Here is a 14,738-nt window from a genome sequence, read left to right as displayed (position 1 = left end):
CACTGTATCAAAATCCAGTGGGGCGCAAGCTTATTGGTGCGATAACATGCTGCTGACATAACCCGCTCAGTCAGGCCAGGCCCTTCCCTGAAGGCTTAGTAGGCAAAGCCAGAGACCAGGGGCTGCAAGCTGCAGGGCTAATGATTGGTGCATGCATGCCTCTTGTGCAAGCAGAGCTGTTACCGGCTCCGCACAGCCCAAGAGCCAGGATGGGAACCCCTCCTCCTGTCCCCTCCTCCTGTGTCCCCCCCCCCCCAGGACACGGGAGTACTGCTGTTCCTCAGAGGCCTCAGTGGAGAGGCACAGAGGGTGGGAAACGACAAGGTAGACGTTACCCGGAGCGGCTAGCACTGGTGTACGCAAGCATGCCTCCCACCACCATAAGTATCTGAACTTCAGAGGGATGCACAAACAGGCAAAGATGAAGAACAGGTGACCTTTTATATTCATGCGACTAACTAGTTATTTTACCCTATAGTATGGCAGAACAACAATTACAACGACGAATGAGTCCTCTTGTGGCCACTATAGCAGCGAGAAGCTCGGCTTGTATGTGATAGAGGCGTGGCACGAAGTCACGAGTCGTGTTGTCGAAACACGGACACGTACACGACCATCAATCACAGAGATGCTGCAGTCTCAGGCGGGGGTTTGTGCCCTGGTCTCCTGAATTTTGGAACGGATTTTCTTTTTCTTCTAAATATCAAAAGGAGATAGTGGGGGAAAGGGATTTATAGGAAACGGGCAGATTTCCATGAGAGCTTCTGGAAAGGGGGGTTTGGGGTTCGACATTCCCTTAATGAATCTTTTGTGGCAAACAGTTGGGTAAATTTGCTTTCAGTCTGGGATGGTGCTGATCTGTCGGATTTCACTAGGAATTTTTGCGCAGACAATATTTATGTGCACACACTCTCTCTCCCTCTCTCTGTTTAAAAAGACTTACAAAATGGCGGCTAGTTCACAAGATAATGCGCTTTTGAGGTGCCGTGATTTGTATTCATGAGTCCCGCATCTGCCGGGATCTATGAGGCATATTAAAGACAGCCTCCCCACATAGCTAAATATGGTACACTCGTTAGGTGCAGGACGTTGGACTGATGATGTAATGTGCAAGTTACTGAAAGAGGTAAAGCTAGGTTTTTCCAACTAGCAGGTGTAAATAACTCACAGCGAACGGCTTCAGGTGAATTTATTTCAAAGATATCGATGGTGAAGTAGGTGCAGTTGCACCGGGTCTAGATCTGCTAAAACATAACAAGGAGCTTGGGGTAGTACGTTTCTTTGTTGCATTAGGTATCATGGTACCCTTGCTATGCTTCTGGTTCGGAGACCTAGGAGTAGGTGATGCCTGATATATCTAATGTAGACTCGTTTGAAGAGTTTGACAGCTGATCAGAGTTTACATGTTTGACAAGGACAGAGCTGAAAGTTTGATGAAAGGGATTCAGAGGAAGCAAGGATCACTGATCCGAAGGGAAGTCTAGCTCGGGTGGGCTTAGATGCCGGTCTTTCCAGCAGCGAGTATGATTTAGGGTAGGATTGTTGGAGACAGATGATCCTACATCAGGCCATATCATATTCCCACTTCCGGTCCTATGATGCACAGTATTCAACAAGCATTTGCAATGCAATAGGTCTCGCATTTACACGAGTTTAAGCTATTGGCATTGTAAATGACAATGCCTTTTATTTAGGTTTTAAAAACGAAAACAATAAATAAAAGGCATTGTCCTTTACAATGCCAATAGCTCGAACTCTCGTAAATGCGAGACCTATTGCATTGCAAATACTTGTTTACCAAGTCATGAAAAAACTCTGCTAATTTGTCACAGAACTGCGCATTAGGGCTGAATTGTTTGCTTTCTCCAAATTTGGATAAGGCAGAGACAGTTTTAAAAAGTTCTCTGGCTGAGTTTTTAGCAGAACTGATTTTCTCGGGAAAAAAAGGGTGATTTCGCTGAGATTATTGCCTCTTTATACTTTTCAATCGCCTCTTTATACTATTTTTTTTTTCCTATTGCCAAGTATTCTTTCCTCCATGCTCGTTCCTGAGCCCTGCAATTTTTCTTTAGATCTTTTAGCTTAGGTGTTATCATGGGGCTGATGGTGGTTTTCTGCTTTTACGTGTGTGCCTCTCTGGGGCTTGCTTATTGGCCGCTGAGTCAATCCCACCATCAAAGTTTAGGGCTGGAGATTCAGGGTCTCTATTTGGACAGGGGCTGTGGGAGCGGAAGGCAAATTCAAGATCTGGAATATGTATTATTCGCCAAGGGCGTGTTGTACCCTTCCTATTATTGTTTGATTCTTTGAGGGGCTGTCCAAGGGGTGATTCCTCAAAGTAAACAGACTATGATCTGTCCAGGTGGTTCTGTTGAATTTTATCCAAGCAAAGTTAATAAAGATGTTATCCAGAGAATGTTTACATATATAAGTGGGCTCGGTAACAATGTGTTTTAAATCAAAACTCTTTAGCCCATCGATTAAGTTAATGGTGTCCCAACATTCAGTGGATTTTAAATGAAAGTTAAAATCCCCCAGTAGGGAGAAATTGGGGTCTCCATCCAGGACTAAATGAATGTCTGTATGTAGGAAATAAATCAATTCCCATTAAAAGCTGTTGTGTTATTGCATTTAAGTGTAAACAGATTTGCTTCTTCCTTCAGTTGGGGGATAGCTGCAAATAAGGCCTTAATGTTAGTGCGGTAAGCAATAGCAATCCACGCCTCGTTGTCCTTCTCTATCAATTTTAAACAGGTCAGATCCTTTTGGTATGGCCATATTAGGGTCAGGCTCGGAGAAACTATTAGTCAAGATCTCCGTAAGGAACATTAGGTCCGGCTTATATTGATCAAAAAAGTCAGCAAGTTCATATTTATGTTTGGGAAGTGACCGATATTAAGTAGGACACAAGTTAGAGCGGGCTGAACTATTATCTCAATATGCAGGTTCCATGGGTGGTCATTTGGTTTTGTAGTGCTCTTAGGTATCCGAGTGCCACATTTCAATATACAACTCTTATTTAGGTTTTCAAGATCTTATTGGTGTTTTTTTTTACCTCTGTATGTTGGCTTTCTTGAGTCAAGTACTATTGCCAAGCCAAAGAAAGTGATTCCTAATGAACACTTTGCAAGCCTGCTAGATATTTACAATTGACTTTAACCAATTAACGTTTGTTAGGAGATAATTCAAGAGCTTTGTTTGGCTATCTTGTCAGAGGAAAGAATCTCACATAATATGACCTCCACTTCCAGACCTAGCTTTGTGAAACTAGCACCTTCTTTATGTATTATGCATACAATTACTTTTATGACCTTGGAACAAAAACATCCAATACAGCTTTGTGGTCTTAATCTGGAATGTCTTACCTTTTTGCAATCAAGAAGAACAAGGTTGGCAGAAAACAGCTGGAAAACCGGTTCTAATCAAATTACATGGTCAACAAATAGCGTAAGCAACTATTTAACGAGGAAAGATAACATGGCAATGAAACCCACTGAGCAAGGGAGCACTTGGTATCAACAGATGAAAACGACTACATCTGTGTAGAAGTGAGAGGCAAGCAGATACTTTTTTATTTCAAACAAGCAAGACTCTTTATTTAGTTCTTTCCCTTTACATTTAATCTAATGCATACCAAAGGGTTTCTAACAAATGTTACACTTTTTTTTGTTTATATGTTATTACAGTACAACCGGAGAGAACGTGTTTCAAACTTTTAACAAAGTGATTCTCTCTAGTGTGGTGTAAACTGTCGACTCAACCATGGTTTAGAGTTTACTGCGATGCACAGGTGCAGCAGACTATGTCCAGCGAGTCTAAAGGCAAAGTGGTTACAAAGAGTGAACACTTACAGGGGCTGACATCCCGGTATCGATTCCGGCTTTTATTTTCAGGAAGCCTGGCCATTTTGCATGGAAAGTCACTTGCTTCATGTCGGATATCCTAAAAACAAATGAAGCAAATTGTCAGGATTCAAACTAAACCAGTAGAAAATGCAAAGCAAAATAATTTTAAAGCTCCATAAAAACTCTTCTCTCATACTTGGGTCTCAACTTGGTGCTGTGCTGCAGTTAATTGTATGTAGTCATTCACAATGCTCTTTTCATGGATCCCAAATACTGCCTACTGGAAAGACCTAGGAATAGCCAACTGCAGTTGATAGTCCAATTTGTACCACCAGTAACCCCTTCTATAGTGACACTTGACCAGTATGGAGTAGGGCTGTTCTCTCTGAACTGTGAAAGAAAAATGTACTTGCTTTTCTGGGTTTTTAGGCATTGGAAAACAGGGACATATCAAGATTCAGTAAAACAAATGAAACAGTCCCAACAGTTTCCAAAATGGGGGAAACAGGATATATCGATGCTCCTTATAACAAGACTTACCGATTATCCTAAAATGAAGATAAATTACCAAATCTCTGGCATGCAACTTAGGAAAACATAGAACAAGAACAAAGGTGACAAAACTTATCAATGCAAAAATGCCAAATGTATTACACAATTCAGAAAAAAAAAAACAGTTGCCCAACACTTGATCACAAATATATAGTAAATGAAGAACAGCAAATGATCCACTCTAGAATAATGAATGCAATACACAGTAATGGAACAGAGTAGTAAACTGATAAGAAAGGGAGTGTAACAGCCCACAAATATATACCCAAATATAAATTGATATAAATCAAGACAACTGTCAAGATTTGTTTCAATGTTACTTAGTTATGTCTCCTTCAACAGTGCCCTGTAGCCTTTATGTTACTAACAGGGCCTCAATTTAGATAACGGCCAAGAACTAGAAAGACACCTGGTTTATCAAAAAGACTTTGGGGCTGCTGAAGACTGCACGGTTAGGGAGTAGCTTTCATATTTGTTCACAATACAGATTTCTGGTCTAGCGTGCTTTAATTTACTAAACACTAGCAAGGTTTCTGTGGTCATGGCTGTAAAAGAAGTTACTAGAACCAATATAATAAAATTATAATAATTGTCCATATTTGTAACTTATCACCCCTTAAGGTTTAAAAGGCGCTGGGGTCCTTCGAGGAGATTAAGATGGCTATTGCCCGGAATCACATTATGTTGAGCTGTTGCCGGCAATAGATCTGTGAGCCCTGCACTCTGTAGTCGGCAGGTCTGGCCGCTGCGCCACATCTCTCCCACTGGTTTGTGGGGTTACTCATTTAAATCACAAGACATGTTATTTTAAAAGAGTTCAGACTAGACACTGAGCTTATGGTGTGGGATTTGCGTGTCATAATATATCAGAGTTCCAAACTTACTACTCGACATAGCCACCTTTGTATAGTCAAGGATTAAAAGGAAGTCCTTGATCATTCAACTGGAGTGCACTATTAATGGAAGCGCACGGATGCCAGTGGCACATCACAGATACTGTACAGTACCTGCTGGCACCCACCAAACCCGGAGGAAAGGAGAAAGACATACTGTTCACCTCCCCGTTTCTTAGTGGAAGTAGACATGGTTATTAGAAATATGTGCACTTCTGGTTTAATTTAGCTCAAAATACGTTAAAGTCCTGTTTAGTATCGATTTTGGCATGCATTTAGTTTCCAGTAATGTGTGTGTGTGTACTTTCCGTATCAGGGAAGCCTGGAACGCAAGAACATTCTAGGAACACTGTAAGGATATCATAAGGATTCTATAGAGGTTGTTTGCATCAGCTTCATAGATGAAGCATTATCAATGAAGAAAAGAGAGTAGTAGTAAATACAGAAAGTAATGCATTCCTGCAACAAGGTTCACAATCCCAAAAAAACAATCTACTTAGAAAACTAACATCCGAATCTCAGCAGTCAAAGCTAACAAGAGTATGGCTCTATTGAACTTTGGAATTAATTAGGGATGCCGATTTGAACCCTGCTCACGAATGATTCAATTTCTTCATTTTGACATTTCATATACTGCTGAAGTTACCTTATGGATACTTAAGAGTACTGCACTCAAACTGGTGCAATATTTTTATTAAAAATTGGGCCATTTTCAATCATTAAAATGTGTGGCGTTAAAAGAAAATTAAAACAAAAATGTCTTAACCAGTCTGCGGAAACAAACTGCTTAAAATTAAGGAGAACTAGTCTAAAAGGTAATGCAAACTGAAGAGGGATTAAAGGAGATCATCAAACGACTAATTGCTGTAGGGCAATTAAAGTACATTGATGCACTAGCAGTTTCTTTTGACATAAAAAAATCAGAGGGCGGCAGCGGCAGCTCCTCTGCTAAGCCAGAGGAGCATCGCCCCTCTGATCTCTGAGCAGTTCAAAAAGGAACAATAAAACGATAACAACATATCATGTTATTGTTCCTTATTGGCTTAGGTAAGGGCGGGGCTCGCCAGAGAAGGGGGAGAAGTGGTAGGTACTCTAAGTGCACATGATGGTTTGGCCGGCCGTCTTGGGCCAGCCAAACACTCAGGCGCACTTAGCATGTTTTCCACCAGGTTGTACTGCACAGTTTTGAGTGGAGAACGTGCACAGTCTCCCAGTCGCTGTCTGAGCGCCGAACCACGGTGCTCAGACCAATCACAACGCTGCAGTCACGCTGGTGACAGCAACATTGTGATTGGTTAGGGAAGTCTGGGACCCTGTGTGCTTATTGCTTCATGGACAGAGGACACACGACGGAGGAGAGACTGTGGCAGTACCCAGGTAAGTGGTTTTTTTTTTTTTTTTTCATTCTGCTCCCTGTCTCCACCACCCCAGAGCGTTAGCAGCCACCGATGGAGGGTGGGCATGTGCGATCTTAAAATAATCCTAAAATGAAGCAATATTTTGGTCTAGGAAATATTTTTTGTTTTCTATGGGGAAATGCATACTATTGTATGTTTTGTTTAGCCCACTATAGAAATGTTCATTAGTTCGGAAAAGTTCATTCATTCATAATAACTTTATTTCGGCCGATATGGCCATAAAAGTACATTGAAGAAAAGTACAGTTATTACAATCAAGAGAAATTAAAAAAGACAATGGAGAGTCCAATTCACAGGTGCAGAGATATAAACACTGAAAAGATACAATATTTCCAAATAGGGAGAAAGGCCATTAATAGCAGCAGTCTGGGAAAAGCCTATAAAAAGAATACATCTTAAAAATATAAATTAATATGTGAATATTAAAATCGAGTTAAAACAATGTTATAAAAAGATCGCAAGCATAAAAGGCCCAACCAGTGGATAGTGTACGGCTAAAGATAAGATAAGGAAGTCCATTCATCATTTACCGTCATTTTAGGCAGATTACATTAGGGAGGAGTTTAAAGAAACTGCAGATAATGCCCTCTTTGTTAGCACGTTGCCATAGATAAGAGTCTACATAAAGGTTACAAGTTTGCAGAAGCTGCAGCTAGCAGATACCTTCTCTTGGACCACATTGCAAATAGAAATTTCGATATTACAGCGACAGTAACTGGGTCAGTGTCTGATTTTTTCTCTATAATTACTGATACCCATGTTTTTACAAAATTGGATCGCCCATCTTGTTCTGGGACTCCTATATGCTGGACAAAGAATACCATATGTACTGCAGTTTCTTCCTCCACTGAACACCCAGGGCAAAGGCGGCCTGCCCTCGGAAAAGTAGTGACAACAAGCATTGGCAAAGCCAGTAGGTCTCGCTATGCAAGAGCTACTGGATTTGTCAATGCGTTTTAGCCATGTTGTACACCAATGTTACTGTTGCTTAGCATGGCTAAAAGTTAGTGTCATGGAGGAGAGTGGCATAGCATGTTGTGGAGGAGAGTGGAGGGTCGTAGAGTATAGTGGAGGGTCGTAGAGTATAGTGGAGGGTCGTAGAGTATAGTGGAGGGTCGTAGAGTATAGTGGAGGGTCGTAGAGTATAGTGGAGGGTCGTAGAGTAGAGTGGAGGGTCGTAGAGTAGAGTGGAGGGTCGTAGAGTGGAGGGCCGTAGAGTGGAGGGCCGTAGAGTGGAGGGCCGTAGAGTGGAGGGCCGTAGAGTGGAGGGCCGTAGAGTGGAGGGCCGTAGAGTGGAGAGCCGTAGAGTGGAGAGTAGTGTTGTGGAGCGGCATCGAGTGGAGCATCATCGAGTGGCAGGGTTGTAGAATCAATCAATCAGGAGTTTGTAAAACGCGGCTACTCACCAGTGAGTCAAGGCGCAATCAATAGAGTGAAGGGGTTGTAGAGTGGAAAGTTTGTAGAGCAGTATAGAATGTTGTAGAGTTGAGTATGCATGGAGGGTTAGGTCACTGCCATTACAGACCGACACATTTTCAACTGAAATGACCATTACGTTTGCACAGACAAACAGTTTTACTGATACTACTATACCGCACACAAATGATAATGTGTGGCAATGTTATCACCTAGTGTATTATTTTGATCTTATTAAAATATGTGTTTCCAGCACACTTCAGAATTACAAAAACATGTGCTTAGTTTGTTCTTTCCTAATTCAGATATATTCTGAGATAGTTGCACAGTTCACTTAGACATTTAAACTTTGGTATGTGCTAGAAAAAAAGCCTTCCCTTTCACATCGCCAGATTTTCAGATAAATCCTCTTAGTTTGAACTCAGAGAAAGAAAAGTAAACACCTAGCTCCTTTGGAAGACAGAGCCTACTTTTTGACCTCGGTCTTTGAATGCACAGCGAATGTGACAAGATAAGAAAAACATTTATAGGCCTGTTTACAAAAACCAAGCACTTGTGTAAGAATATAGTAAACAGGATATGCTCCACAGGAATGACTAACTCACGCTGATCAGCCTATAACCAAGCCAGCAAGCCAGCAAATAGAAAGCAGGTAACTGTGAATTACAAACCACAAAACAAAAGGTAAGCAACGAGCAAAAGGTCAGCTTTCAGAAAGTCCCCAACAAGTCTTAAGCAACCAGGTTTTTACCTAAAAAGGATAAATCATTGCTAGGTCACGAATAATAATTGTATATAATAATAATTGTATTCGTATTGTATTCGAATAATTGTATTCGTGAACAAGATGGCCACCTGGTAGGAGCTCCTGTGAAGAGCTCCCAGTGCTTGGGATCCCATTTCGGGCTTTATCCCTGTTAGCACCCACCAGCACGTCGGAACGGAAGCAGAAAAAGTAACTGGAAAAGTACCACAAGTAACTGGATTGCCCGGATTGCCCGCTGACCTGATTGACGGAGGTTGGAGCCTGAAAAGCCCCGCGATCTGCCACTGGACACTCGCCTTCAGGCACCCACATCGCGTCGCCGGGACTGAGCGGCTGAAGCTCCGGGAGCCTGCTGAGCCGGCACTGTTTGGCGGAGGTTGGAGCCTGCAAAGCCCCGCGACCTGCCACTAGACACTCGTCTTCAGACACCCCCATCGCGTCGCCGGGGCTGAGCGGCTGAAGCTCCGGGAGCCTGCTGAGCCTGCACCGCGGATTATCCTGCGATCAGCCCGCACCACAGCAGAGGATTCACAGCGGCATCGGGGGGCTGAGAGAGGCCCCCCCGCCCGCTCCACGGCAGAGACGCGGGCTGTTGCACCGGTTGCTGCGACCAGCAAAGATCAACAGAGGAGCAGAGCCGCCCGCACCACAGCAGAGGAGTCACAGCGGCATCGGAGGACTGAGAGAGGCCCCCCCCCCGCCCGCTCCACGGCAGAGACGCGGGCTGTTGCACCGGTTGCTGCGACCAGCAAAGATCAGCAGAGGAGCAGAGCCGCCCGCACCACAGCAGAGGAGTCACTGCAGCATCGGAGGGCTGAGAGAGCCCCCCCGCCCGCACCAGCCCACACCACAGACGCGGCCACGACAACGGACCCCCCCCCCCCCCCGCTCGCTCCACAGCACGGTTGTGTGGCACCGCTGCCCGGAGGAGCTGATGGAGTGAGAGCTGAGACTAACGGGACCAGGAGGGACGTCGGATGAGTGGAGCCTGCCACCGGAGGCTGGAGGCGACAGCGACATCGGAGGGCTGAGAGAGGCCCCCCTCCCGCCCTGTACACACTTTGATTAAACATTGCAACTGCAAAACTTTGCTGGCAAACTCAACATGCTCACGGTGCAGCTTGTACATAAGGTATTTATTTCACCCCACCCGCCTGCTCACATTTCTAAACTATCTCCTTTGTTCAAAATGGCCGGGGCCATAAAACTGTAGCAATAAATCCCCCCCGATGCCTCTGATGTCCACGAGGCTCCTTAGATTAACTCCTCCACACAAGACCACCAGAAGTAGAGATAAGCCTCCCTCCCAGCATGCTACGAGCAGTGCTTGCTCTAATTGAAAGTGAAATTGCCCTTCCCTGTGCTCAAAGTAATAGCAGCAGACAGAGGACTAATTTCCCTATCTCCCCTATCGGTTCGGTCATCTTAGACTGTCTATCCTTGGCGACCAACATGGACTAGTCATTCCTCACGATAGAGTGTCTGCCTTTTTACAGTGGTATTATATGTATATTCCTAGTTGTATCTTGCACATCTCACTTTCTCTTCACCTGTAATGCACCAATGCTACCTCATACATTTACATCATATGTTTACACGCCAGATTATGATAGGGTATCTGCCTTTTACAGTGGTATTATATGTCTATATTCCTAATTGTATCCTGCACATCCCACTTTTTCTTCACCTGTATGCACCGATTGCTACCTCATATTTTGGCTGCTCACTAGTGTCACTTTTGGTCTCATATAATTTTTGGTTGCAATTGTATTTTGCTACTGATTCATGTACCTCATTTATTTTTGACTACTCACTATTGTTATAGAACATATAACTTTTGTTGCAACTCTATGTTGCTACTGATTCATGTACCTCTATTTTTGACCACTCATTTTTGACTACTCACTATTGTCACTTTTGATTCAGGTATTTTACTGTCTGCATCGGTATTTCATTCTAGTATATCGTCAGTATTATACCTACATTTTATTCTGTACATGTTTGTAACCCACACCGACCTCACTTTTTATTCCTGTAATGCACCGACTAATTGCTCATATAGACCTGTTACACTTATGTAACCTGCTCCCATTTCAAGTTTTATTACTGTATGCACCAATTACTACGTCATATACTTTGGCTGCTCATTAGTGTCACTGTTGTTCCATGCAACTGGTTATTAGTATATGCGTTTGTATTCTGCTCCCGTATATCATTATTGTGCACCCTACATCTGTGCAACCCGCACCCACTACAATTTTTATCCCCGTTTGCATTGACTACTACCGCATATACTTTGGCTGCCCACTAGTGTCACTTTTATTCCATGCAACTGGCGATTACTGGGCACCCTCCCACACCTTCCTATTCCGTCATCCCAACATGGAGCTCATCGGCAAGCACACATATAGTATCAACTACCCACCCTCACTCACCAAAAAAGCCGCTATACGCTTTAAACACAACTTACTGAGGTTCCACCCTGAAACTCCCTTTGCAGACACCTACTTCTCACCGGTCAATGGTGCCATAAACATTGATATCATCTTCCACACCACACGCAGAGCTCAATGGAGAAAAACGTTCCTCTCTTTACTCACCGTCTCCAACTCCAGGAAAACCGCTCATGGCCGAACACTCTCCATCACACCATCTCAACTCTTCCCGGGCAGAACCACCATCACTATCTATAACAACGGGATTGTCCTAATCCAATCCACAGACAGGAACCTGGAACTACTAGACAACCTGTTCCCCACTTTCATACAGCACCTCTCCAATCTGCGGACCCCGACTCATAGCACTCTCAGTCCGATCACCCGCGACTTCACAGCCCCCAACCATAATCATTCTAACCTAGCTCAGCCCCAAAACGACACGCACCTCTCCTCTACCCCCGGCACCTTCGTCATCCACCCACCTACTGTAGCCACCTCACACTCCTCAATCACAGACTTAGATCTTTCCCCCACATACACCAGCCACACCCCCTCCCCCCACCAACACCTTGACCTCCATTCATACCACACCCATTCCTTTCACCCCTGACACCACAGCCCCCAACCACAACGCCTCGAACCTAGCTCAGCCCCAAAACGACACGCACCTCTCCTCTACCACCGGCACCTTAGTCATGCACCCATCTACTGTTGCTACGCCACACCCCTCAATCACAGACATAGATCTTTCCCCCACATACACCAGCCGTACCCCCTCCCCCCTTACACCAGCCGACATTCCCATTCTTTTCACCCATGACACCACAGCTCCCACCCACAATCCGCCTAACCTAGTTCAGCACCAGATCGACACGCACACAGACAAACCCCACCCCTTATCCCCCCATTCTCAGCCCCCAGTTCCACCCATAAGCTAATCCCACAGAACACGCCGCCTCTATCAACTCAACTCCGCCTCCTCAAAAAAGAACGATATACAATCCCACTTCCCCCCATTCTCACCCCCCACTACCCTACATGCGCCCCCATCACCACTAACATACGCCCATCTTCCACCATGCACTCTCCGCCTACCACCAATACCCTCTTCCATACCACCAACCTCCCCTCTATGTCATCCACCCCCCAACCCTCCCATCCCCACCACCAACACACATCCCACACTAGACTACGTTATGGCCTCCCTCCTCCAGCTCAAAGAAGACATTCACATCATCAAACAACTACTCGGCACACACCCCAGACACCCCTCACTCGCCTCCACCAGCACCACCCCTCCCAACAGGACCTCCACCCGGTCGGCTGACTCGCGCACTCAACGCCCCCCGCACTGGACCTCAATCCCTGTTCACAATCGTGAAAAGCATCCCCATCGCTCCTGCAACCCACTATCGGACCTCGACACAGTCACCCTCCTCCGCTCCTACGACCCAGCTCCCCATAACAACATACTCACCACCCTCCGCGCCATTCCAACGATTCATCCAAATCCCCTTAGACCCCCCACACTAAACAACAGAATTCCTATCCTTAGTAACCTGAGAAAAGTCCCCCTCTCTCTAGAACCCCCTTCCACCCCCGACACACCCCGTCTTAAATGCACCCTCCTCAACTGCAGATCGGCCTCTAGGCACTCCTCCGCAATCGCTGATCTCATCTTAACACTGGACCTTGACCTAATCATCATGACTGAAACCTGGCTAACTGAATCTTCTACACCTATAATGGACATACTGGTTCCCCCAAACTACCACATCACTAGACTAGACAGGGTTGGTCAAAAAGGTGGTGGAATCGCATGTATACACAGGAGTAACCTCTCTGTCCTGAAAGTAACCTCTCCCTCCTTACCCTCCCCAACCTCCTGTGAATACATCTGCCTCGATATTATCAGTGAGGGCAAACCGATATGCTCTCTTCACAGCATTTACCACCCACCAGGGGACAACCGTACCTTCTCGCAACAAATCATGGATTTGATCACAACCAATTCCGGGCGACAACTCACACAAATATACCTTGGTGACTTCAACCTCCACTGGAACGATCATAATGACGCGGTGGTAAATAGTCTTAAAAATGTCCTCGACGCCCTTGACCTCACCCAAATATGCAACAGCCCGACCCACGAGAAAGGCTTAATCCTTGACCTTATCATCTCCAAAGAGGACTCTATCCAACTCGAATCTATCCAACCCTGTGACTGGTCAGATCATCATATTGTCACATTCTTCATCAATGAAAAAGTCAAATTTAACCCGGTTCAATCCTTCAAGCCCAAAGTCTGGAAAAGAGACCTGAAAAAACTCAACCCAAACTCTCTACCCCCCCCAACAGCTGCAGCCTCCTACTTCCTCCTACCGGCGTTACGGATGTCCAATCCTTGACGGATCACTATCTCAACGCTATGACCTCTATAGTTAATGAAGCGGCACCTATGCAGCTAAAAAGAGCCTCCACAAAAATGTCCAATCCTTGGTACGACGGGAGTCTCAATGACGATAGACGGGCCATGCGAATGGCAGAGCGCACCTGGAGATCAGCTCCCTCCGCACTGCACTTAAAAACGCTGAAGAAAAAGAGAAATGCCCACTTCAGGAAAATAAAACGCTCAAAATCAGATTTCTTCAGCCGTCAGCTCGACCAAGCCAAAAATCGTCCGAGAAAGCTGTTTGAGCTAATAAGAACACAATCCAAGGAACAACCCCAACCACTCAGCACTTTGGGCAAAGCACCCTCCAGTGAGGACTTCGCATCTTTCTTTATCCAAAAAACCGACAACATAAAGAAGGATCTCCTCATTGACGTAAGTCTTTACCCCAAACCCCACTGCACAGCACCCACGGAACCAAAAAACAATGCTACATGGTCATCCTTTGTCACCTATTCGGAAGAAGAAATTGGTAGACTGCTCAGCACTGTGAAACCAGCCAATCCCCTCACGGACCCCCTTCCTGCCAACGCTGTCAAAGACCTTACCCCGTCGCTCCTCCCACTCTGGACTAAAATTATCAACAGTTCACTTCAACAAGGGACCATCCCCGACTCCTTCAAAGTTGGACAAGTCACACCTCTACTAAAGAAACCTACAGCCGACCCCTCTGATCTAAATAATTACCGTCCCATTACCAATATTCGGACTCTTGCCAAACTGTTGGAAAAATGCGCACAAATACAATTGACTAAACACATTAATCAGTTTGATCTACTCAACCCTCATCAATCAGGCTTCAGAGCAGATCACAGTACAGAAACTGCTATGACTCACATAATTGACGACGCCCTTCAAATCCTAGATCAAAACGATACCTGCCTCCTCATCCTTCTTGATCTCTCTTCTGCATTCGACACCGTCAAACATGAGAATTTACTCGATCTATTAAACACAA

The 14,738-nt window shown here is 44.9% G+C and overlaps 1 protein-coding gene across 1 annotated transcript in view; it reads right to left on the bottom strand.

The window, feature by feature from the left end:
- The window catches only part of PTPN1 (protein tyrosine phosphatase non-receptor type 1), a 375,455-nt gene that overhangs the window by 218,537 nt on the left and 142,180 nt on the right, over window positions 1–14,738 (bottom strand). Inside the window, exon 2 of the mRNA XM_078652036.1 lies at window positions 3,852–3,942. Within this exon, the coding sequence (XP_078508162.1) occupies window positions 3,852–3,942 (91 nt within the window). The remainder of the gene's footprint in view (window positions 1–3,851; window positions 3,943–14,738) is intronic.

Source organism: Lissotriton helveticus, chromosome 7 (assembly GCF_964261635.1).
Source record: "Lissotriton helveticus chromosome 7, aLisHel1.1, whole genome shotgun sequence".
Classification (NCBI taxonomy): Eukaryota; Metazoa; Chordata; class Amphibia; order Caudata; family Salamandridae; genus Lissotriton; species Lissotriton helveticus.
Note: the sequence above shows the minus strand (reverse complement) of the source record. Positions and strands in the feature narration are given on the sequence as shown.